Raw genomic sequence first — 27,183 nt, 5'->3', positions numbered from 1 at the left:
ATTAGGCTTGTTTACAAAAGAGAACTGGTGTCCTCTTAGCTGTGTTGCTTAAATACTTTGATCTGTGCATCTTTTCCCCCACTAAAATACAAGACTTTTATAATAGGAAGGGCAGCACTGCTGACTACTTTTTAAGGAAAAGAACTAGTTTGTGGGATAAGAGCTATAAAAATTATGTAGGATTTAGTCTTGGCCATGCATAATATTTGTGTTGTGGTTTTCAGGTCTAAAAGGTGGAGTGTAAAGCATAGTTTCAATTTTAATCTGTAAACTATAGCAACAAAATACATTACAATATGGTTACTCCAAATCCTAAACTGAAGCAATTGTATAGGAACAAGAGTCTCAGATGTGTAAGGTTCTTTATCTGCTTTTCCTAGACAGAGAAAAAAGTGGAATGGTGGGCCTCACCTTACTGTACTTGATTGATTCCTTTTCAATGCATGGGTGGGAAAGATGTAGAAGAGACAGAACTCCTCATTTACAGTTGCAGTATTCATAGGGCTCTAAAGTACATCCCATGCTTGACTATACACCAATTTTAGCCTTATATATTTTACTGTGAAGTTTCATGGTAGGGCTATTACTGTATTAAGATTTTAATGGAGTTTACCTCCACAAACATAAAAGATGAATCCCCGAAAGTCCCACAAACTGAAAGAAGAGGTACTTGTCTCCTATTAGCTGTAATAAGAAATCCTGAGGGAGCTTTGTAAAATAAATCCCAAATTTTTTTTTCCCCTTCTCCTTTGTCTTGGATGTGTCTGTCTCAGATAGGCACTTACCCTTTACCCAGGCTTAGGAAATAAGCAAAGCTTAATGTGGAGAGAAAAAGAGATGTAAAATGCACTTCAGTAGATTTTCAGTGTGTTCAGCCACTGCTTTAAATTGCTGGTTTAAATTCCAGTGAGTGGAATAATAGAGAAGTTATCATGTCTAGTAGCTGCAGTTGTCCTTTGTAAAGAATGGCTTGTTAGGAGGCTTTATGATTTACTGAGGCCACAGCTGGCTGCCAGCAGAGCTACAGGAACGTGTTCTCTCTTGGGCCTGGTAGCTAGAGATGAAAAGAATCCAAAGCTGGCACAAAAGCAAATGAATGCTTTGACTTTAAATAAAGCATCATAATTTATAAGAGGCTCTGCGTCTCAATCCCAATGAGGTACATGGATCAGCAGCAGCTCTTTGAGGATGAGCAGAATTGCCTGCCTGGCTTGACTGCAGTTCTGGTATCTGCAGTCTACAGATTTGGAAGCATTTTCATGGTTTGGGCTTGGAACTGTTTCTTTATCCATGCTGTTTCTTTTCCACAAATTCTCTCTCTTCTGTCTCCCACTCCTTTATGTTTCATTAGCTGCTCCATTGTTTGATAAATAATTGTACTACTGTTTGCACCTGGCAGCTCTTTATCATGATGTAGAGCACTGGGGAGCTAAACAGCAAACACACCTGAAGGTTTATAGGTGCATTTTGGAATCTGTTATTTCTTGGTTTTTAATCACCAAGAACTTCAGAGCTGGGACACAAACTTCTATTGAGATGTCCTAATACTCACCTCAGGAAGAAAAATAAAAATGTATGAGCTCCTTAAGAGTTTTTGGGTTTTTGTTTAGTTGTTGTTGTTTTGTTTGTTTTGTATTTGGTGGGGAGTTTCTGGTTTTGTTGTTTATTTGGTTTTTTTAATAGATACATGCATACTCGAAATTATACACATTTCCCTATTTCTGCAGCTGTTTCTCAACAGTCTGCTGATGAAAACAATATTTCTGTGGTCTAGTGTCTGAGATTAAGAATAGAGGCAGATAATTTTTAAAGGAACTCCTGAATGCTTGTCAGGGTAAGAAAAAGTGGTTTTGGTTTTCCCTTTTTGGTCTTACTGCTTTAGGCTGCACTCTGGTCTTGCTTTGCTTTGCTATTTAGTTGGTTTTAAGGGTGAAAGAATTTAGGAGAGAAATCAGTAGCTGAAGAGATCCTGTAATTAATATGAACTGCAGGAAGCAAGTGTGACAGATGAGTTGAAAAGCCCTATGTTCTGTTGCTTATCTCAAGTGACATATGGTATTAGAGCACAAGCAGAGGTGGTGGATTGTGGGGCTTCTTTTTCTTCTGTGCTAGTGGAAGGCAGAAGAGTGTCCGTGTGTTCCACAGGGCAGCAATATAGGAGCTGAAATAGCACTCCTTGAGAAGCAAGTGGGAAATTCAGGGGATTACAGAATGGCATTTCCTTCCTCTTGAGACTGACATTTTTCTGTGTCAGGCTATGTGAATCACAGTTATGATTACTGAAGTAAAAGAGAAAAAATCTGCTAGAAACAAAATACTTTATTTCTGAAACAGATTTGGTTTTCTTCAGAACACACAGATGTTAAATTATTTTCAACTTGCATTTTTAGTGTCAGCTGAAATAAAGTAAGACTTCAGTTTTATTCTCAAGCTTTAGTAGAACAGTGAAGTGGTTCAGTTACTCTGGCCAAAGAAAAGGTAGGGTTTGTGCAAAAGCAAATCTTCAGTTGTACTGTGGAGGTCAGAAATCTATGGTTAGTTTATAATAACAGTAATGGCACTTTTTCCTGTAAACACTGCAGACATGTGGTATGACATTCAAGATGTGTAACAGCAATTTATCTGAAAGTTTTCCTTGTCCTGTCCAAATCTAATCCCTTTGATATAAATCTGACAGGAGAAAATTATGTTGGTTACTGTTGCTTCATAGTTTTCAAAAACGCCATTCTAAGTAGCTTGTATTTTCAGCTGTGGATAAACCTAAAAGGCATTTGGGATCCAATCTGATGTACTTTCTGGGGTATTACCCAGTTTTCATTGGTTCTTTTATTGCACTTTTAATGAGTGTAAAATGTAACCTTCTATTTGATTAGGACTGTTTGTTTATCTTTCTGCTTTATTTGTGTTTAGATTTTGCTTATTGGTTATTTGTTAGGTAGACTGTCTTTAGAAGAAATATACACTCAAAAAATTGTTGTTATAACTGATAAAGGACACAGGCTTTTTTATTAGATGCTGCCCTGTTTTCCAAAGCCAGCCTGCCTTTAGAATTTCGGTCATAGCTTTGTCCACCCATGACTGAGCCATTTCAGCTCACCTTCAGCAACAAGTCTTCCTAACACCTCTTTTGTTTTATATTGATGCTGGAAAAGGATAATGTTACTAGGGAGGCAAGAAAAATAAAAGAAACCAGAGCTGCTTCTAGCTGACCACTCAACTGAAAATTGACCAGCTGTCTTCATGAGAAAGAAATAGATGGCAGTGAATAAGCTAGTAAGAATAGTCTAGTTTTCCAAGAAGCTCCATGATTTTCCCAAATCAATACAGCTCATCAGGCTTCAGAACAAAGGCTGCGGGAGGTGTGACAGTGATGAAACTGCCTATGTGTTCTTTTGTGTATTAAGCACAGGGGCACATGGGGAAACAGGGTGTCTTCAGTTATTTCAGTGTTTATTCTGTAAACCTCTAGATTAAGAAAACAGAATTATGTGGGATGAAAAAGTTCTCTCCTTGATGGCCCAACTCCATGGCTTCAAGAGGTACTCTTCACTGTATAGTTGATGCTTCTTTTCTGAATGCAAATGGCAGTGTATAATGCAAGTCCAGGGAATTTATGTTTTGTTTGTGTATCATTAAAGGTATAACACAGCTTTTTCAAGCTAGGGTGGTGGTTGCTACTCTATATATACTGTACTGATGACTTCATAATGAAGGGGGAAAGCAATGACATGCCATTTGAAGGAAGTGTACATGAAATTTAGGTGGACATTACTCAGAATTTACTGGAAATCACATGGATATGAACTAAGTTTGTTATGCTGTTGAAGAAGCTGCTGTACTTTATTTGGCCAGAGTGATGCCGACCTTCTTTAGCCTCCAGCAGGCCAATGTTAACTAAAATAGCAGGTTGTAGCCTCTCAGCCCTTTAACCTTTAAGCTTACTATGCTTTCATAAAGTACTGAATTAACAGCATGGCTAAGCATCTCAAAGGTTTATGACTCTACCAGCAGTATTTCATTATGCTTCTTTTCGTTAATGCTATCCAATCTTCTCAGCTTCATTGCTATATTGTATTTGTTCAGATAAAGTCCAGTGTCCAGGATGACTAACTGCAGATCTGTGCTCCAGATGGTTTGATTACAGGATGTGGTTAAATGACTTTTCAAACATTAAGCGCAGCAGTAGGGCTCTAAAAAAACCAAAATCAAACCCCCTACCAACAAAACAAAATAAAACAACAACAACAAAAAAGAGTCCACCAGTCTTGCATTTCCAGGCCACCTGACAGTCATTACATTCTCAGGCTTTCTGATGTTGATGTCTTTTACATGTGCACCTGCTGTAGATGTAGTTAAGATCATGTGCCATGCTAGATACAGAGTGTGATTAAAGTAGTAAATAAATTGTACGTCTACCAGATCAGTATTCAGTGTGGAAGGCTTGACTTTATACGTAGAATGTTTACTGTTAATTTTAGATTACCTTCTTGATGGAAGCAATCGGGGAGAAATAAGCCATTTGCATTGCAAGTCTAACATAAACATTGTTCTGTGTTTTTTATGCCTGGATGAATTGCAGGTGTATATGTGGCTCTGGGATTGATGATGACGTGGTGGATGTTCAGAGTCAAATGAGTTATACTGCTCTTACTAATCCAATGGCAATGAAAAACTTGAGATAATCCTAAAATTGCAAATTTTCATCTTACATCTTTTTGCACTTAATGTACTTTAGTTCTGTTAGAAAAGTGATGCCAAATAGTTATATGTGGAATTAAAAGTTTTGCAGTACCAGATGTGGAATAAAATGTGTTTAACCCATGGTGGCTGTGTAGTCCCTGGTGACAGATATGCTATAGTTCAGCTGTCCCAGGCATGTCTGTATTATTTGTACTTGGTGACATTGGGACAAAAAGCAAATGGAATTTGGTTTGCAAATGAATTTGTGGATTCACTGATCATAGGGATATGTGGAATTGATTTTGCTGTAATGTTACATCAGGTGATGATGTGATGCCTTTTCAGTACTGAGAATTGCATCTCACAGCCTTGAAGAGCTGCTACGCCACAGGAATATTGCTACAAGAATTTGTCATATTTAGCTTTTTAGAAATAATCTTATAAAATTACTCAAAGCATAGTGTACTTTGCAAGATCTTCCTCTGGCATCAGCAAAAGTTGTTTAAAATGGCATTTGGAATAGTAAAGGCAGTAGGCAAAACTGTTAGCCAAATGGGAATTTTGAGCAACTCCTTTTGAGGACTCCTTTTATGTTTAAACGTATGTGACTTACATGACTTTTTAAACATAAGTGACTTTTGGTTACTGAAAAGCAAACAAATTATTCCTATTTTTGGAAGATTATTGAAATATTCTTTATCAAATCAATTACAGAATTGTTCAAAAAGACTTCACACATATCTGCTTTCTCCAGAATTTTGCAGCTACTTTTGAACTGATTCTCAACTAAGAACAGAGGGAACGGCTCCTTTTACAGGAATGGACGCATACCCATTTACCCATTCAGATAACTGGTCTTTGAATTTTCTGGGAAAATAATCAACCTGAACTGAAACGGAATTTTGTAGCAGTTGCTGTGATCTGAACACAAAAGCAGCCTATGCTGTAAACATTACGTCAGGCTTTTCAGTCAAATTAATTGAGTAATGTCTACTTATATTGGACTTTGAATGTGTTTGTTTTCTAAAGCCAGTGTTTTCAAAAACTGGGCCCTGCATTTAAGATATTAATGTGATAATTTGATTCCTAATGACATGATCTCATTTTCAAAGTTTTGAATACAAAGCATAAAAATTCTTGGCTTATGTCCATTGCAGAAAACAGAGTCAGGAAATAAAAAGGATTAGTATCAATTTTAGACTAGATCCTTCAGTCTTTTGTTGTTTAGATGAAAGAACATCTGCAGGAGTGTATCCTGTTAGATCTGAATAGATCCTTAAAAGCTTGATGTGACTACAAGTGTAGTGTCAAGGCAGTCAACATGCATGGTACCCTGGCTGGATACTGAAGGTGCTTTGTGGTTGTGATGTTTTAATGTCAAAATAGCACATCTGTACTTGTTAGACAGACTTCAGAAGAGTGTGGCTCTCTTTTCAAATAGTGAACAATGAATTTAGGTAGTTCATTTCCAATTTATGATGACGTAATTCTTTCTATAAATTGAGTTAATTGTGAATAGCCAATTTTAGTTCTGGTCTTTGTTATGCAGTCACTGAAAAGAAGGAAGAGGGGAAGAGAACAGATACATTGCATCCACAGAAATCATAAAAAGTGCTTCTTTCTGTAGATTTCTGAAAATAATTTTATTGCAGATCACTTTTGTGACATGTGACCTTTCATTCCATAATAAAAGCCAGGTACAAATTGTCCCAGTTATTTTGTACAGATCATTACATTATATTTATCAGAACTGCTTATGTAAAATGTTTTTTTGTTCCTCTAGACATGTGTTAGCTTTTCCTGTTGGCTAATTTTTTGCCATAAACAGTGTAGTTAAGAATGTGACTAATAAAGAAAAAAGCTCATAGTGGTACATGCACTGTGAAGGAAAACAGCAAAATACAGAATCTTTTCTTGCTCCTACCAGGCTAATTAAATTCCTCTTGATGTTAAAGTAGGGACTTCCATTGACAGTGGTGGGCACTAGGTAACATCCTGTGTGCACCTTGGCTGTACATTAAGGCTTTTGTATGTGATCCTGCCTTTGCTAATAATGGATTTTGGCAGAAAAGGTAGTGTAGGTGACCTGTAAAACCACTAGGTAACATTGACCCCATTTTCTTGTGTTAGACACTATTTCTTAATTCTTACACATAACACATTCACCACTTACTATTTCTACTCATTAATGATAAAGAGTAGCATGGGTAGTAACTTCTGAAATTTTTGTTTTCTTATTATTGGCTGCTTTAATTTAGGCTATTTGACACTGAGAACTGCAGAGGATATTGATAATTTCAGATACACTGTGTGTAGTTATGTAGTTTGCAAATGGAATGATAAACTAAATTAAATCAAGAAATTTACACCCTAATTTAAGGCTAAGTGTTTCTCTGTTACATCCAAAGTTAGTGAACTGTGCTCTGCTAATTGCTTAGACTCCTTAGTCGACACCCTTACTCGGTAGAAGAACCATTTGCATGCTTTCAGAATATATTCACTATTGTTTGATCCAGCCTCACAAGAACAGGATTAGATATTTGGCCAGGTTTCATGAATTGTAATCTTAGAGCCCTGATACCCTCAGCTACACTCCATTACACTCATCTGAATTTTTCTCCTATTCTTCAGTAATGGTTACTTTAAATAGTTTAGTCTCTTGGGCTTTAAGGTGAAAATACGTATCTGTATTCAGACATTATGAAATGTGTGGGTTCCTCAGATTGTCTTTGCATTTTTCACTCTTGTTCAGGCAATGCTAAACAAATGATTGTTACAGGATGTGTAGTGTCATCTGTAGTAAAGTGTAATGGGAACTCTTATTATGGGGACTTCTTGTGACTGGACTCAGCCTCAGGGAGGTTTGATCCTTTATGTGATATGTTATTTACTTCAGAAGGTGGAGGGATTATGTGTAGAGCTATGCCTCACCACATGCACGTTCAAAAGCAGAGCTGGAACAACTCCGAGACGGGTTAGTGCATCTATGACTGCATGCCCAGTGCACTCAGATGCAATACTCAGAGGTGGAGATTGCGGGAGTACTATTTATATACTGCCTCCCAGACAGAGTGGAGGAGATCTAGCAGGGGTTTTTGTTCTGAGCTTGAACTCTGCCAGGACAAGTACTTTGGATCAAAGAAACTTGTAATAGTACATCCTGTCTGGGTGCAGCAAAAGTAACCCTTTCTCTTCAGCGGTGCATTTGGAATGTAGTGTGGACTATTTAGCTTTCTTGTCTCTGTTTTCATTTTCCAGTGTTTGGTCTAATAAGCCTCCAGTTGCATTTTTCCTGAAGGGTCAGTCCTATCTCCCATGTTACTTGTACTCTCTTGACCCATTTCCATGATAATCTTAGAAGATTAGATGAGCTACCTTCACTGCCAGTTCTGTGGAATCTTACCTGTGTCTGAGAAATGGGCTGTTCATTAGGGAAAGGAAATTTTTTCCTTGCTACAGTTGTTGTAACGCAGTATGGAGATTAATCTTTCCTCTTACTTACATACTAGGGCCTTTGCTAAGACTACAAAATGAGATGCTAAATGTAACTGACTTTAAGGGAAGAATTTACTTGTGTTTGCTTTTGAAGTATTGACTTTCTTACCCTGGAAGGTCATTTGAATGTCTTCTAAGAATTACTGAAATGTGTATTGATTTCAGGATTTTTACTGTTATACCTACTCCATGCCTTCTACTTCACCTTATTAATATCACTAGGTCTGTTATATAAAAAAATGAAGAACATGCAGAGACATATTACAGACACTAAGGAAGATGGAGATTTATTTAGGAATACACCTTGACTAAAAAAAACCAACCAAACAAAAAATGACATTTTAACAAAGGACAAAGCTAAACTAGTTGGAGGGAAATGAAAGGCACAGTTAATTCTCCCGTAATACTCTATGGGAAGTCAGAAAGCCCTCTTTGCTTTGTGCATTTAGGAGATTGGATGAACACTGGCAAATGGACAGGAGGGAGCAATTGTGCTGCTGCAGGAGTACGGGTTGTGTGACACAATAGAATTTAGCAGTGGAAAATACCCATGATTTTCACTCAGAGCACTATGGAGTCACAGCTGACAAGCTATTGTGGTGGAGGAAAAGCATCAGGGTTGCCACAGAAACAATTTTTTAATGCCTCTCTCTAGTGTGCGAGTGGCAGATGGGAATGTAGTTTGGAGTTGCTTGTTGCGAGGAACAATTTCCACTGACAAAATATTTCCTTGGTGGATCTCCTCTTGCTCTCCACATTTGTTGCCAGTATGTTTCGGTGGGTCTGGAGGACTCAAGACATGGCGCGAGTTCAGCACCTGCTGTCCCTAGAGCCCACACGCCACCCTCCGCCCTGGTGCCAGTGCCAGGGGCGCTGTGGAAGCACATGGGGGCCGGTTCCCCCGGAGCCTGCCAGGCCACCCTTGGCCCTGGGCAGCCCCAGGTCCCTGCCCCCACCACCACCTACTCTGGTGGTCGTTTCCATTTGAAAGGGGCGAGTGTGAGAGGTGTTTGGTTCTTTTCCAGGCTGCTAAGTTTGCGTACATCATAAAAATACAGCATGGCGGTTTAACCCTAATCCTTCTAGGTGTTCAGAGGCTGGCTCTGACCCTAGCTGGAAGAGCCTTTTATCTTTCATCCTTCAGACCGTGTAGCCCCAGCATACAAAAATCTAGTTGCCGTATCATGATGCAACTTAAAACCAGATGGGGAATAATTTTCAAATCTGCTACAGAGAATTTTTGAGGAAATCCCTTCTTCCTTGGTACCTCCACTAACAACACTTCAAATGCTTCCCCGCTGTTAAAAGGCCCCTGAGGAAATAAGCGCTGGTTGCATGTTTACCTTGGTGCAGCAGAGAGGGATCGTTTTAGTACAAAATTAGAAATCGCACTGGTAAGACAAAGAAAAAAGACCAGCTGGAAACATTCTGGCACAATGCCATTATTATATCCGTTACAGAAAGGCTAAAGCTAGAACAAGGGAAGTGTAGAGGAAAAACAAATCACAAGGCTGGCAGCTGCGAGTTTGTTTCTTCATGCTTCTCATAAACTGGAAGCATTTTGCATCATCCCTTTCTTTTCTAGGTAAAATGTATTTTTTATTTCAATGTCTGTTCTAATGAGAAGAGAGTGCTGATTCAGTAATACTACTTTGTGTTTATCTGCTGCAGTTAATGAATTAAAGGAGTCGTTATGCTGGCTAGTCCATAAGCATGATGATACGTTATGTGAAGAAGTGTTTGGGGACAACCTGAAAACATTTTAATGGCATCTGCCATTTCTCTTTTATTGTTGCTTAGAATATCCTTCCTGTGCATGCATTTACAGGGAAAATTCAAATAAACCAGAATTAGAAGTCAGCTTTAGGTAGACATATGAATTTACATTTAATAAAATTTATCAGTGGGAAAAGCAGTTAAATTGGATTTTTAAAAAGATCTCTCTTTCTCTGTATTATTATTCCTCCTTACTGTATGGTTGCAGTTCACGTCTAGTTCCTCGCTTTGCACAAAAGGAAAAAGCAACGCAAATAATAGACTTTTCTATCCATATCTGCTGAATAAAACTTGCAGTGCATACGTGTGTGTGTGTTTCTGTGTTTGGATATATGCTATTTCAAATAAATAGAAGCATCATTATCATATTGTTCAAAGCAGATTCTTCTCAGTCACCTACTGATTTAAACACTGTAACTAGTGCTTGGTTTATGCTGGCTGGCTGCCAAGCAAAAGCAATTATGTGCAATAATAGCAAAATTAAGAGGTGAGTGTTGCTGTTTTACAGCAGGACATGGCAACACCCATTTCCTTCTGTCAGCTGTATGTTGATTACACACACAGTCACACAGGCACATACTCTGTCCTGCACACATACACACGCACACACAGAGTCATCTTTGTCATTTGCAGTCTTCCCTGTGGGTTTTAACTTGAGGTCACTGAAACCAGAAAAGAGGAAGAGTATAGACCACAGCATTTGAAAGCAAATGAGAATAAAGCTCTCACTTTGTGGGGAAGGAGAGAAAAAATGAGAGCAAAACAAAAAGCCTACCTCAATTTTTGTTCTGACTGTGATAATGCTTTGTTTTTCTCCCACTGGCAGGTGTCCTAGTGGTAAATGTTACGTGGAGGAACAAGACTTACGTGGGAACACTGTTGGACTGCACAAAGCATGACTGGGCCCCTCCTAGGTAGGCAATCATTCAGAGTCTGTTTTTTCTCTGCTGTATTTTCACTCCCAACCTCTGTCAAGAGACTGTACAGAGATTAATAAAAAACAACTGGTTATAATTGAAAACATGCACCAGTGAAATGAGTTATTCTCTGTTCCACACTGAAATGTAGCGTGGGGGTTTTTATTTCTTTTTGTTTTGTGTTTTTGAGAGGGAAGGAGAAATAGATGGGATTCAGAGGGCAATTAATTTAGAAATGCCTTTCTGTAAGTTTGGAAAATCTTTCTATTGTTCTAATTAGGTGGTCTTGTTCTTACCATTTTTGTCTTTTTTTATTGACTTATCCTTTGGGACTGTAACATTCTCACTTAGAAGAAGGACATCCTTCCTTTAACATGATGATGATTCTGTTACTGGACGGGATATTTTTTTGGTGTTTATTCAGTTCACAGCTCCCGCTCACGAAATCTACTCTTGTTTATATAGGTTTTGTGAATCACCAACAAGTGACCTGGAAATGCGTGGAGGACGGGGCAGGGGAAAGCGGGCAAGGTCCGCTGCAGCTGCAGCTGTACCTGGGAATGATGCGAGTTTTACAGAGTCCAGAGGACTTCAAAATAAGAATCGAGGTGGTGCCAATGGTAAGGGGAGGAGGGGCAGCCTTAACTCAAGTGGGCGCAGGACACCACCGAACTGTGCCATGGATGAAGTCAAAGCCAGTCCCTCCTCCACAAACAAGAGAAAAACTAAGCCTCCAATGGAGCTAGATTTGAACTCCAGTTCAGAGGACAATAAATCTGGAAAACGTGTTCGTACTAACTCTAGAAGCACTCCCACCACCCCACAGGGGAAACCTGAGACTACTTTTTTGGACCAAGGCTGCTCTTCTCCAGTGCTGATTGACTGTCCTCACCCCAACTGCAACAAAAAGTACAAGCACATTAATGGACTACGATACCATCAGGCTCATGCACATTTAGACCCAGAAAACAAACTGGAGTTTGAGCCTGACGGTGAAGACAAAATTTCAGACTGTGAAGAGGCATTAAGTAATGTGGCACTTGAATGCAGTGAGCCAAGCACAAATTTGCCTGGTTTTGATCCGCTAAAAGCTCCAATGTCTCCTTCCTCCATCACTACGCCGGGGACACCCAAAGGAAAAAGGGAATTGACCAGCAACGGCCCCAGTTCAGTTATCAGTTCCAAAACTGGCAAGAATTCTGGCAAAAAGAAGGGTCTGAACAGTGAATTGAACAGCCTTCCGGTAATTTCTAATATGGCAGCCACACTGGATAATTGCTCGGTAGCAGACGGCAATTTGCAAACTGAAATGCCTAAATTGGAGGCTGAAGGGTTAATCGACAAAAAAAGTTTGGGTGATAAAGGCAAGAAAGCAAACAATTGCAAAGTGGATAAAAACCTCTCCAAACTGAAAACAGCCAGGCCCATTGCCCCAGCGCCAGCACCAACTCCACCCCAATTAATAGCTATACCTACTGCAGCCTTTACAACCACCACTACAGGGACAATACCAGGACTGCCCTCTCTAACAACAACTGTTGTTCAGGCTACACCAAAGAGCCCTCCGCTAAAACCTATTCAACCAAAGCCTACAATTATGGGAGAGCCAAGCACTGTAAACCCAGCTCTCGCATCCCTCAAGGACAAAAAGAAAAAGGAGAAGCGAAAGCTAAAAGACAAAGAAAGCAAAGAGACAGGAAGCCCCAAGATGGATTCTAAGCTCGGAAAACTGGAGGATTCAAAAGGGTCTGGGAAAGACTTATCTGGACATTTTTTAAAGGACCATCTCAACAAGAATGAAGTGCTAGCTAATGGTCTGTCAGAGTCTCAAGAAAGCAGGATGGCAAGTATTAAGGCTGAAGCTGATAAGGTTTACACGTTCACAGACAATGCGCCCAGCCCTTCCATAGGGAGCGCCTCCAGGATGGAATGCAGCACTTTGGTGAATGGACAATCTGCCATGGCGCCACTGCACGTATTGACACAAAATGGTGCCGATAGCGTGGCTGCTAAAACCAACAGCCCTGCTTACTCGGATATTTCTGATGCGGCTGATGACGGTGGGTCTGACAGCAGGTCAGAGGGCATGAGGTCAAAGGCCAGCTCTCCGTCGGATATTATTTCTAATAAGGACGCTGTTGTAAAAGGACATTCTTCAGCCACAGCACAGTCGGCTCAAGCGAAAGAGTCCCATTCTCCCTATTACCATGGATACGATCCTTATTATTCCCCAAGTTACATGCACTCTGGACAGGTCAGTGCCCCAGCAGCTGGGAACAGCAGTACCCCACAGGGACTGAAGATCAAAAAAGAGACTGAGGAAGAGGCTGAAAAGAAAGAGAAGGCAGAACCATCAGATGCCAAGAAAAGCGAAAGCACTTCCTCTAATTTGCAGCCACAGCATCAGTCAGTAATAACACAAAGACACCCTGCACTTGCTCAGTCACTTTATTATGGACAGTATGCCTATGGGCTCTATATGGACCAAAAGTCCATAATGGCCTCTAACCCTGCTTACAGGCAGCAGTATGAAAAATATTATGAGGACCAGAGACTAGCAGAACAGAAAATGGCACAAACTGGGAGGGACTGTGAAAGGAAGAATGAACCCTCCTTGAAGGAGATTGGGAAGGATGACAACAAGCAGAAGAATATTCCATCTGCCACTATCTCAAAGGCCCCTTCAACTCCAGAGTCCAGCAAAAATAACACTAAAATAGGGTCATCAGTCCCTAACAAAGGTGAGGAGACAGGCAAATCACAGATCCTTTCCAATCACCAGCAGCAGCTTCAGTCTGACAGTTTCAAAGCCAAACAAATGGAAAATCACCAACTTATAAAGGAGGCTGTGGAAATGAAATCTGTTATGGACTCCATGAAGCAAACAGGAGTAGATCCAACCACAAGATTTAAACAGGTGAGATCACAGGAAACAGGGCAAGAGTGTCTTGATTTATTAAGTCATGTGAAGTTTTACCCCTGATTCTGCTATGTTCTTCTACCTTTGCAGTCAAACAAGCTCTGCCATCCTTTTTTTCACACTAGATAGTGCTTTAGTCTGTGAATAGACCAACACACCTTTCAGTTCAGCTGTTTGAGAAGAAAAAAAAATCTTGCAAAGTAGTGACAGAATCCAGGCTTAAGACCTGAATAGACCATTTTAAATTACATGCATGAATAAAATAGAATTAGATTTCTCTTTCAGATGTAAATTCTAAGCAATTTGCTTAGTTCAGAAATGAGAAATTTCAAGCAAAATAAGCAGCTTTCATGATGAGAGGACTTATAAAGTATATTTGAAACATGGTTTGAAGTGTTCCTTTTTTTTTTTGTTAAATGGCAGTTGGCATTTACTAAAGATAGGTGAGCTGGTTCTTTGAAGCTCAGCTCTTTATCTTAACCCAAGGTGACCTTTTTGAAACCATTAAGTTCCCCTTCTCTCCTCAGCCAACCTCAGGCCCCTACAGACCTACACAATGGTTGAAATCCGCTCTCCACTGAAGTTAGTGATGGTTTGTCATTGACTTCAGTGGAACCAGGTTTTCATCCAGTAGCTTTGTGCTGACCTTCTTAGATGTCAGACTGCCTTCATTCGAGGCAATGCAACTGTCTCTGTGCTCTAAACTGGAGCCTTGATGCTTTCATGTTCTGGTGTGTGGCACATCCCAGACTTCACCCTTACAGACTGTCTTTCAAGATGTGGTGGGGTCAGGTGATTGGGCGTTAGGGAGCTCTGAAGGAAGTGGGGTAGTACAGCCTCAAGTAGGAGAATATTTCTTCTCATTCAAATGCGTTCTTGAACCAGAGTGTCCAAGCGTCTACTTGTGTGCTTATGTTTCCGTTGCATGTGCCATAAATGTGTATCAATGGAAGACAGTGTTTACAGTCAGCTCTTGCATTTCCTGTTACTGCTCAGCAGTGATTTGGTGTAGTCTTGTAAAGAACTCACCTACCCAATTCTATAACATGTCTATAAACCAGTCTATGTAATATTTTGTGCAAAAATATATTTATGAGATCCTATATGTGTACTTTAAACTGTGTAGTCCTGATCCTGTAAATACTTATCCATGTGTAATTTTATAAACTTGAAATAAGATGGACAGCTGAAGAAGTCTGCCTTAATGTCTGACTTCCACTGATTCCTAAATGTCTGTAACATCAGGCAGGCAGCATTAGCATCTTTCCAGCTAAATCAGTTTTTCAGGTTCATTGTTCCAGGTAGTCTAAGTGCTGTGGCATATCATTAGCCAGCTTTCATTTTGTGGTTCACAGATATTTTTTCTCTCTAGTGGGAAAATCTTTCCGTGGGCTTTAATTAAAATATCTTATGAATAGTATGGTCTCAGGACTTTGATACAATGCATATGTATTTCATGATTAAACTAGTTAAAGGCATGAAGAAGGATATAAGATGAAGCGATTGAATTTAATTTTGATTGTAGTCTCTTGCTCTTTCATGGGAATATTCGTTTGACTTTGAGCTCAAGACACTCTGTAGCAAGCAAATCTCTTCTCTGTGTAATAGGGATATGTTATTAAAACAGCTATTAAAAATACATTAACTGAAGTATGGGAAGTATCAATAATGATCTTACTTCAATATCTAAGTTCATAACAAAATTTTTTTTCTCCTCCATATTAGGATCCAGATTCACGAACATGGCATCATTATGTCTATCAGCCCAAGTACCTTGATCAGCAAAAATCAGAAGAACTTGATCGTGAGAAAAAGTTAAAGGAAGACAGCCCTAGAAAAACACCTAATAAGGAAAGTTCCCTGCCTAACCTTCCTGTCTCATTAACAAGCATTAAAGAGGAGCCTAAAGAGGTCAAGCGTTCTGATTCTCAATCAATGGATGAGAGCAAGATAAAAAACGATGATCGAAAGACTCCTGTAAATTGGAAGGACTCTCGAGGTGCTAGAGTAGCGGTTTCGTCACCAATGAGTCAGCATCAGTCATATATCCAGTACTTGCATGCTTATCCTTATCCACAGATGTACGATCCCAACCATCCAGCCTATCGCGCAGTCTCTCCTGTCTTAATGCACAGCTATCCTGGTATGTATTCTGAAATTTGCCTTGCACACTAGTTAAGATTTACACCCTCAAAGTGCAGTAAAGCCTGCATTTTAATATTTCTGTTAGTAACTAGGCTGAATTAGAATCTTCATGGCTGACATTTGTTTTGCTTGTGTTTCCACTAGAGGAAGTTCTGTAGATGAAACTGATTTAATACAAGATGTTCCTTTTATGAACTGTCACAGTTCTCCGCTACAGTTTTCTCAACCCTTGACAGTCTGCTATTGCTGTTAGACTGACAGATAATTTATTGCCTATAAAAATATTCTAAGCACTTAGTGTCAGAATCATTATAGTTACTATTCCTTTCACTTAAACTTCACTAAAATGGCTATCAGCTCAGCCCTCTTTATAACCTCCATTCAGCAGGGTAAACTAGGTGAAGAAATTGAAGAGCAAAGATGCGTTGTGATAGTCACATGATCCATTTTTGATGTTATCCTCTGTCCTGTCATCCCCTCCTCCCACCTTGATATAACCAAAATGTGAAACCAGTAACTTGATGTGGTATTTATTGTTTACCTGCAGGGGCCTATCTCTCTCCAGGATTTCATTATCCAGTTTATGGGAAGATGTCAGGGAGAGAAGAGGCAGAGAAAGTCAATACCAGCCCAAGCATCAATGTGAAATCAACCACTGAGTCCAAAGCACTGGATTTGCTCCAGCAGCATGCCAACCAGTATCGCAGCAAGTCCCCTGTTGTAAGGCGTCATCTGTTGTTACTGATGAGTGGTACATATGGGGAGGGGTAGAGAATATCATTTTAAGAAGCACACAGTCTGGCATCAAGCTCTGAATGCATGATGCTTCTTTTTAGTAATGCTTAAAATAAATGCGATTTATAGTCACAATGTATCAGAGTCAGTTCTGCATTCAGTGTCTTCCTATCTTAATTGAGTGGACTCATGTAGAAACACAGATTTAGAGATACCTCCTGGTGCACAGTTTATTGCAGTTAAACAGGAAACTCCTGTTTGGAAACCGATAATGAAATCGGAAGTTGTGCTGTGGGATTTGGTAATATCCCTTCCCTGTATTTGCCAAGAAGCCACATCTTCCAAATAGCAGATTACCAGCCTGCATTTCTGAAGATTTCCATGTTGGAGCAAACACACTTATTTTACTTTCAAATAAGCTGCTGCTAGTTTTAATTGTGAGCAAGTCACTGACTCCAATTCTATTTTTAAAAGGGCTTTCTTGCTATTCAGGCAGGCTTGATCCCCTGAGTGCATTAAAGCGGGCTGAGGATTCATTTACATCAGCTTTCAGCAGCTTAACTAGGTTGTTCAGGCATTGCCAAGTCAGCCAGTCTTAAGGGAACCCAAAACCAGAAGTCATTGTGGTGGCTTCAGCCTGCAGCATGTTGCCTCAAAATCTCTGTGCCTTGGAAAATCTTCCATTATCCAGATAACACCAGTTTTAGATTAGAATCAAGTGCAAATAATCCAGTAGAAATACTACTTCTTCAGAATATGTCAGCTTCATAATTTGAATTTAAGAGGTTGTTGCCAGGTAATGGCAAGTGTGGTTTTGTTGTGATTTTGTCGCTTTTAAAATTCTCACATTAGTTTTCTTTCACCTTTATTACTAGACTGTGGAAAAATCAGCAGCTGAGCGTGAACGGGAAGCAGAAAGGGAACGAGACCGTCATTCTCCTTTTAGCCAGCGGCATCTCCATACACACCATCACACACATGTTGGAATGGGTTACCCCCTTATACCTGGACAATATGACCCATTTCAAGGTGAGCAGAAGATTCCCAGTGGTGGGATTAGCTTGCCTCATGGAGTTGTTACCTTGACACAGGAAATCATGCCTACATGAAGCATTTTGAAGAGAGATGCCCTTGTTAAATCAAAAGTGCTTTACATTTGGGAAGAAGCCTTGAAAATTCACAGCATGGACTAACAGCAAATGAATAGTTTCATGCCTCAGAAACACAAACTGTTTTTTTCCAAAACTGAGTGTTGTAACATTATTAAAGATGTACAGCTAGGCTGTCATTCACGTGAATGTTTTGATTCCTACTGCAAACTGGCATTAACAGGCTGAAAGGCAGTAAAGAACCAAACCAAACAACCTCCTTTTTGTATAATTAGGGTTGTGTAAGCAGTGGAAGAAGTGTAGCAAAGACAAAAGCTTTTTATACTGAACGTATTTTAAGTACAAGGCATTGCAGTCACAAGGGTTTGAGCTTGTTATAATTTGACCATCTGAAAAAGGACTCTTTGTATTTTGGCAAATGCACTGCACAAAATTGCAGTCAGGGAAAAAGCAGCACAATAAGATGTGATTCATTCTCCCTAGGTTTTATACCAGTCTTGGACTGTTTTTCTCTAACCCTGAACTCCAGCTGAATTAAAGGAGGTTTCCTACCATGCAGCAAAGTACATGCTATCACAATTGGTAGCTAAATGACATTAATTCATTACCTTCACTTGGTGTCTCAGCAGTTATTTTTCCTGTGTAGAAGTCTTGACATTTCTCAGTTTGATTCAGTGATTCCATATGCCTTTTGGGATGCATTATGCTTGTTCAGTAGGAAAACTGTAAAAATGATAAGTTATTATGAAAGTATTGTATTCTGAGCAGCTGGCATGTCGTTTCTGTAATTCACTGTGACTTTTGGTTCTTGTTGTTTCCTGGTACTTGATATTTCTACTGAGCTTCCTGTTCAGGAACTCATACAAACCACTTAGCATCATGCAGTGCAGTACTTGGAAAGGAATACAATAAGTAGGAATACTGTATTTTCTTGTAAAATATCTAGCAAGGACAATTCAGTTTACTGTATGAAGGCATATTGATCATACTGGGCAGACTGTCTTAACACTGTTGCCTGAGACATTTGCCGTTTATATAGTGTTAAAACCCCACCATTTTCTGTTGGTGGGGTTTTTTTGTCTGCTTGCCTTAGAAATTCTTCCTAACATTTCTCTGAGCACACAAATGTATTAAACCCAGAAGTACATCAACATTCCTTCGTTTCTTCTTTCCCTCAGGATTGACCTCTGCTGCCCTTGTTGCCACTCAGCAGGTGGCTGCACAGGCATCTGCATCTGGTATGTTTCCTGCACAAAGAAGGTAAATAGCCAGTAAATCTTAAATGATATATCTTAATGTAGAGAGGACAAAGCAAATCATAGCTTTTATAGCCTGATCGTCTGCAGTTTTTTGATTGACACAGTTTTTATAGATGAAGAAGAACTTGGGACTTTGGCTTAATTGTAGTTTTATTCTCTTTAAGGTGACATTTTGTCCTTACTTATGTCCCTTAGCTGTAACATAGGTCATTGATAAGGAACAAGTAGTATGTCTTCTGAGATTTTCCATAGACTGTGTTTTAAGGATCAGTACTGAGATAGAAAGAGTGATTATGATTTAACATCCAGATTTTTTATCAAAGGGTTTTAAAGTTCATGTTCAGTTAGATCCATGTGCTACCAGGAAAACTCAGGATTTTATCTATTCTGCAAGTCTGCCTGGTTTGCTGATTTTACTTTCAGAGAAGTTTGCTTGGGAGTCCATGAGAAGTCATATCGTATTTAAGTTACATACCCATTTCACGTGTTTGCTTCTCAGTTATTTACTAGGTTTTCAGTAGAATTTGCTTTTTCAACCATCATCCTTACTCTTCAAGAGGACAGAGACTCTTTTGTATTATAATGATACCATCTCAAGTGAAAAACTCAAAACTTTAGGGTTTCTTTCATCACTGCCATGTTAAGTCTCAGAGTTTAATGTGTTAAATAGTACTGTAACGTTCCATGATTATGGGTGTCTTTCTGAAAGCTGACTCTGAAAACAAGCAGCCATGTAAGGCTCTTAGCTGGAATTATTTGAGTGAGAAAGGGTTGTAGCTGATGGATGCTATGGTTTCAGGACCCGGAACATAAATCCTGACACAGGTTATCTATTGTTATGTTGTTCCCGGCAGGGGAGGGACAAGGACATGGCTGTCTGTCTTGCCTTCTTGGGACTGAGAGTGCTGTGCATGTTTCATTTAATGGAGTATCCGAGATGCAGAAAAATCTAGGAGGAAAGGATATTGCATACTAAAACATTCTTCTTTCTCTTTTCAGAGAATGAGTTTGGAGATGTACATTGTCATGTGACTGGATCACATGAGGAAGCGCTTTATTACAGACATCAGTTCCATGGTGTTAATTTGAAATGCCTTAATGGCAGGCAAAAACCAGTCATTTCATTTTTGTAAATTGCAGATTTTATCACAGAGTAACAAATGTTGCTGTAATTAGACTTCTGTTTTTATATATATATATATATGCGTATATATATATATACATATATATATAAAAATATATATATATTCTTTACTTTTTTTGTATCAGTACCAGGGCTCGCACACAGGGTCTGCTGCTAAGTTGCGAACCACACAGTAAAAGGAGATATGTATTTGTCATGTTTAGAAAGCGTTAACCGCAAGAGGCTGTTTGTTTCTTTTCTCTTCTTCCTTTTTTTTTCCCTTTCCAATTGTAAATAAATAATGTTATGTATCAGTGTGCCTGAACCTTGCATACCCTTCTGATGTTTCCCACAAGCTCTCAGAGAGGCTAACTGTGATGACACTTTGGTACAATGTAGACGTCTATTTGGTGGCTCCTATTAAGATGCATAAGTGTAAAATGTTACTGTATTCACTGTTTTCATTGTAATTGTGTATTGTGAAAAATTATACCTTTGGAAGGCATGGGGATTCTAGTACCACAAAAACTGTGTTGTATATAATGTATAGATTTTAAATGGAGATAATGAACTTCTGTGAATAATGAAATGTCTTTTTTGATAATCTTGAATGGCAGATAACCTAATAGCCTGCATACCAGAAGACATCTGTGATTGTTTTATTACTTGAATAGTCCTGCAGTCCTTTTTTTAATGTTTACAATTACCCGGTTTTAGAAGAGAGACTTTAATGCCATTGCCTGGTTACTTGTTTTATGCTGTAATCTAGTTTGTTTAATGTAAAATGTATATTGAATGCATTCATTTTTATACCTGCCTTAAACAATTTGGCAATCAGAAGAAAGAAAAAAAGTTGTTTTATTCTTAGTGTCTGTGGGCCACTTTGAAAGATGTGTCATAGGTGCAGATGTCAGGGGCTGCAGGTGCCACACAGCTGCTGGTGTGTGTCCCCAGAGGTTCTCCCAGAGCTCAGTTGCTGGTGGGCACCTGCAGCCACCCCCTGTGTCCCTGCTGGGCCTGTGAGATTGTCCTCTCCCAGTGATCAGTGCAGGGCTCAAGCCAGATGGCAGTGGACCTCTTTCAGTTGACCCGGATAGACTCAAAAAAGGCCCATGGTAACACTTTGTATGGTATTAATGGAACTTAAACCTCTAATACCTGTTTTAGAGAAGCTCTGTGTGCTATAAATTATAGGCAAATTTTCTATTATATGTGTATTGCCCCCCACCCCCTGAATAGATGCCTAAAACCAGAAGACCTGTCAATTTAAAAAAAAAAAAGTCCCTTGCTGTGCTTAACCTGCATTACCACAAAATAAATATTTTATGTGGCTGTACCACCTGTTTTGTTACAGTGTGGTTAACACAGTACACAGTAATATGAAATCACTAATCATGACATGAAAAAAAATCAGATCTACTGGTCAGGTTTTTAAGGCTTTAACCTTTTTCCTTTCCTACGTATCCCAGTTATATTGATTGTCAAAAATGTTTTTAAAGTTTTACTGATATTTTTTTTTTGGTTTTGTGTTTTGTTCTGTTTTGTTTTTGACAGGGTGAATTCCTACAAGTTAAAACTTGTTCTTGAAGTCAGTTCCTTTCTTCTACCTTGTGAATACTTAATACAGAAGGATGAATTAAAGATTCCCAACAGACAAGCACACTTGGACTTTTTATATTACTATGATGAATCTGCCATTAATATTGCTATAATTGTTTTATTTTTATAGGCATAAAATAAGTTCCCTTAGTGACTAGTTATAAGGTTTATTGATTTTTACTACACATCGTTCATCTGTGGCTTACTCTTATTGTCTTGTTCTGAATACATTCTAAAGTCTCACAGTGGTGACATACTACAAATTAGCCTCATAAAAATGGGACGGAAGGGTGTTTTCTTTTGAAAGGGGATATTGTGAATGCAGGGCTCTTGAAAAAAAAAATAAATGCCTTATTACTTCTATAGTAAAGGCTCAGATGGTTTTTGTGTTGAAATGTACCATTGATTTTTTTTTTTTTTTCCAGCCTAGACCATTAATGCTCCTGCAGCAAAACAGATCTTATAAATTCCCATTATTGGTGATTTTGATTTAATGTGGTTTAACATCGAGCGTCATAAGTAACTGGAATGAATTACTCTGATTGATACAGGGTATGCAACAGTTAAAGTTATAATTGATGTTACAGCTTTATTATATCCTTGAAGTCTGCAAGAGGGGCTAACGTCCATTTTCATTTATTGTCTTCCTCCACTTATAGTCTTCCCTCTACATTTATAGCTTTCCGTTTGGTTTAACACTTGTCATGCTGACCTCCCTAAAGGCTGTGCAACAGTGAGCATGACTCCCTGGTTCAGCATCCCCAAAGTGAAAAGGTATCCCCTCACATGTCCCAGCACTGACATGCAGCTGCTATGGTCATTTCATCCAAAGGATGAGCAAACTGAAGCAGCAATATGAGGAAGAAAATTTACAAACCTGGGAACTAAGAGCTGTAGAGGCTGCTCACCGGGAGGGGCAGCTGGAGCAGCATGGTCCAGGTACGTTTGCACTGTTTTCCATTGGAAGGGCTTGTATTCTTTGTTACTTCCAACTGACGCCTCCACCACTCTGCTCTTCTAGCAACAGTGATCAGTGACCCTACTCCTGTCTTCCATCCAGATGTTGCTGGATGTCTTGCAAAGCTGAAGCAGGGCTCATGCACCACACTTTTTATTTAAGTGTCCAGCCTGTTCATGGAATGCAGCTAGAGAAATGGTCTGTCAGTGGGAGCCCATCACAGAGACCCAAGTAAAACATCCAGGGGGCTGCTGCCTGTGGTGCTTGTACTGGGAAGAAATGGACGTGAACAGGGAAGGGGCTGGGGCTTTTTTGAGCAATCATGTAGTTCTAGAGACTGAAACATGAACAGATATCATGGAGGCAACCCAAAATTAAACCAGACAGGTGACAAACTTTATTCTAACCAAAAATCATTAATCAGGAAACCAATTTTAACTGAGTTTATCCAAAGTTATTCATCACTCCGATGATGTTTAGCAAACCACAGGTTCAAGATACTGGCTGGGATTTTACAGCTACACATTAAACACACAGGAATGATGATTCAAAGTGCACACTCACCCACTCATGAAATGAGGACCCTCAAGGGCAGCCTGGAAGACACAATCACCCACCCATAAGGTGAGGGCACTCAAGAGTGTCCAGAAGGTATGATCCCTCACCAGAAAGATGAAGGCACTCAGTCCTCGTAGTGTCCTTTGGCAGCATCCCAGCCCAAGGGGAACATCTCCAACTGCAGACCCGCTGCTCCAAGGAGGACCAACTCAAATGGGATCTCTGATGGGGCCCCATTTATACCCTAGATCGAATCAGATCTGTGGTCATATATGGTCAGCGGTCTAGACACTTCTCTCGACCAAGGCATCTCAGTGGCTAAGGGTCTGTCAACTGTGAGGTCTTGCCTTACCCACTCTCCCACTGCCTGGCATACATGACAACGGTCAGGTCAAGAAGTTTCTGGAGTTGTAGGAAGCAGGAGAGGGGCATGGGGCAGAAGATGCCAGGCATCCACCCAATAACCATAGTCACATTTCAGCTGGTCTCTTTGGAGCAGTGGTGTAGTCATCTCTTGCCTCTGAAGTTAAAAGGGAACACAGTGTTGGTGAGTTTTAACAGCCACTGTGGATCATCATTCTGCATTGTTTTCTGGCTGTTACAAATTGATATCAGCAATCAGTAGTCAGTCAACAATAGAAAAAATTGTATGACAAAGATTTCAGAGGGACATCAATCATATGAATGGGTTTTAAGGGAACATAAATTTCCTGAACAAATTCTGAGGGAAAATACTCCACGGTGGCCAGAAGTTTCATTATTGCACACTTATAATAATCCAGATTATAATAATCACACCTACAAATACTATTAAAGTTTGGAAAAGACTGGTTAGCCACCCTGAAAGATAAAATATATGCCAAAAAACTTTTCCAACTAATTAGATCCTAGTGTGGCAACAAACGCCTCTGAGTCCTTGGCTACTTTGTTAATCTCGTTGATTTGGTCCTGAAGTGGCATCAATACATTCAGGATGTAGATGCAACAATTGTCTGCTGATACGTTCAGCACTTCACATATACCTTTCTTCTTTGATAGTGTAAACTCCAGAATGGCTCAGTTTTGAAGGTTCAGTTTACTTGTAGTTGATTTTTTAGGAGTCCCAAACTAACATATGTGGCATAGGCTAATGCTCATAGCTGCAGGCCTAGTTTTAGAATAGCTTGCTGGTTCTGTGTCAGAGCAATTCCCATCCCAAAAGTCGATTCCAGCTGCACTCATGCCAAGGTTTTCTGCCATCCCATGTGTAAATCCCTTGGTATACAGCCTCAACACTGCTTTGGTATGGGTCCTTCCTGGTAAATGGACTGAGAGAAAGCACAGCTATTTTGCAGGCTAGTTGTGGAATGGTTGAGTATGGTCAGGAATATAGGTGGCCGTCAGAACACGCCCACACTAAATCAGGGGTGCAGAGATAAATGATGTTTGGCATCAACCTGGCATGGTAATAATAGTTGGGCAGTAGATGTAATTGGTTTTACTGCAATTCAGGATGAAGGATTGCAGATAGCTGATGTTACTGCAGGGGCAGCCCTGTATCAAAGCATCTTGAGCAGGGGGATATAGCCACAACAGGGGCATTTCATCTACATTTTTGCATCCCATCTCCATTTGGCAATTCCGAATAAGAGATTCCCATGCTGGAGATACTTTACGCTTTTCCATGTGCATGTTTGTACCTGGCCCACTTACAGTTAAGAGGACAGTGTAATGAATCATTAACACATGCAGTGGGGCATTCATTGCTATCATCCAGAGGGTGTTTGATGCACCATGAGGCATTTAGTGGTTTCCTATATACTAGAGAATGATCATCAACATCCTATAGAGAGCTGTATTCAGTAGCTCCCTGTGGAACCTTGGGGCATGCCATGGTGCCATTCAAAGCCCACCCCATGGCCTTATGGGTAGGTTGGAGAATATAATCACTAAACCAGCATCTGCCATGCCAAGCAACCAACCACAGGAAATATAAGTATAGGCTCTTCCCTTGGTCTCCCTAAACCTCCAGCTACAATGATTACATTGCTCCCATGTGAGTTAAAGGGTTAGTAATTTGTTAATGTCCTGCACAGAGATCAGCAAAGGGTCTTCTGCTGATCTGAGGGTAGGTAAATTAATTATTATTGAGGTCCGATTCATCATTCATGTGAATCCAACTATCATTTTTGCCACTATGTTGCCATCCAGGTCCAAAGCGTCCACACTGACTGCTATCGCAAACCACTAGAATTAGTGACAGAATGATCTGTCTCATAAGAAAACACAAAGCGGGGCCTCTGTCCCTTAGAACTGGGCTTTGGGGTTAGAAGTTGGGGTGTATACATGACCATAATCAGGTCAAGAAGTTTCTGGAGTTGTGGAAACGTTGAGCAGGAGTTCACCTGCCACATGGGTCTGTCTGACTCAGCTCGCTGGCTACCTGGGCTAGACTAGAGCTGGTGAAAATGCGGGCTGGGAGTAACATTTCTCCAGTTTTGTAATTTTAGATTCCCTGGTAGACTTACGGAACATCAGAGAACTCACTGAGTGAATTCTGTGCTGTGGCACCACCACCCCACCTCCCCACACCTTGCTTCTGAAAGGTGCATTGGTTGGACTTAACCACTGAGTCATTAGTCCTACTTGTCACTCTGACAAGTGCTGGCATGGACAAGTGCCACCAAAGGACATGAAGTTCAAGACCCTCTGAATCCATACTAAAACACCTCAGAGATTCTTGATAGCATAAAAACTGGCATAAGCAAAGAACACCACAGTGCTCTTCTGCAGCTCCCCCGCCTGGCTCTTCTCAGGGAACCAGTGAAAGAGTGAAGTATGGAATCGAGGTTGTATTTCCTCCTGGCATCATAGTGTTGTCACTGTCACAACTGACAAATGTACTGTCCTCATCTTTCTGCCTCTTAATCTCACTCAAATGTTTGCTTGCCACACTCTCTCACTCCTTTATTTTCTCGCTCTGCCCCATTTACCCACTTACTAAGCCCTCTTACATCCATTTGATATAATCAAAATTCATTCTATTTGTGCAGCTAAAAACCTTCTGCATACATTTGTGATCTCAGCCCTTGATTAGTTTTCTCTTTATCACATTCCCTCCTTTGACCTGTGATGGTTTTTTGTTTGTTTGTTTGTTTTTGTTGTTTTTGTTTTGGTTTGGTTTTTTTCATGTGTGTGTGTGTGGAGGGGTGTGTTTGTTTGGTTTCGTTTTGGTTTTTCTTTCCTGTATCTTATTTTGTGTTAATGTATCCTGTCTCTCTTCAGCCTAAAGTGTTTGGGACAGAGGACATGCCTCACTTCAAAGTCATACAGCATAGTTCATATTTGTAGTTCCCTCTGAATAATAGCTGTTGCAACTCAGAGATGATAGCAAAAGATGCCATGAGTAGCAAGAGCAGATCATTATTAACAAGGACCTTAACGTAACTGACAAAAATCATTACAGCTTTAAAAGATATCTTAGGTATTTTGAAATGGTCTAATGCCTCAAAAATGGGTAACAATGCCAAGCCCATAGAGGAAGTCTGAAGCTCTATCTCCTTTTATCAAAGGGAAATGGAGACATACAGTCATTACTTCATGAACCAGCTTCATTCTGCTTTAGGAAAAGAGCTTTGTTTTCTTAATTTGTTTCAGTTTTAGCCATTTACTTAGATTTCTGTACTAAACACTCCATAGCGTTACTGTGAACTCTCGTTCTCCTTGATGTAATCTCTTTGCTTATGTATTTCCTAAATTGTCACAGCTTCATCCTTTTCTGTAAGGTTTTTTTTTTAGGGAATCTTACTTTTACCAAGAAGTGCAAGAGTTTTTCATTCAGCGGAGGAGACATCAGCTGAAGTTACACATTGCAATGTGACATGTCCCAGCTGTGACGAGGATGTAGATATCACTAAGGTGCTCTCACTG

The 27,183-nt window shown here is 39.8% G+C and overlaps 1 protein-coding gene across 2 annotated transcripts in view; it reads left to right on the top strand.

Moving 5' to 3' along the window:
• Positions 1–19,041, top strand: part of ZNF608 (zinc finger protein 608) — a gene marked incomplete at both ends in the record, with an annotated part of 83,743 nt that extends 64,702 nt beyond the window's left edge. For both annotated transcript variants that reach the window (XM_080363004.1, XM_080363003.1), the window contains 6 exons: positions 10,778–10,865; positions 11,334–13,785; positions 15,514–15,931; positions 16,481–16,653; positions 17,544–17,697; positions 18,956–19,041. In XM_080363004.1, the coding sequence (XP_080219130.1) occupies positions 10,778–10,865; positions 11,334–13,785; positions 15,514–15,931; positions 16,481–16,653; positions 17,544–17,697; positions 18,956–19,041 (3,371 nt within the window). The remainder of the gene's footprint in view (positions 1–10,777; positions 10,866–11,333; positions 13,786–15,513; positions 15,932–16,480; positions 16,654–17,543; positions 17,698–18,955) is intronic.
• Positions 19,042–27,183: the final 8,142 nt, after the last annotated feature.

This window comes from Nesoenas mayeri (assembly GCF_963082525.1).
Source record: "Nesoenas mayeri genome assembly, chromosome: Z".
In the NCBI taxonomy this organism is placed as follows: Eukaryota; Metazoa; Chordata; class Aves; order Columbiformes; family Columbidae; genus Nesoenas; species Nesoenas mayeri.
The sequence above is the reverse complement of the archived record's forward strand: the minus strand, read 5'-3'. Positions and strand labels throughout refer to the sequence as shown.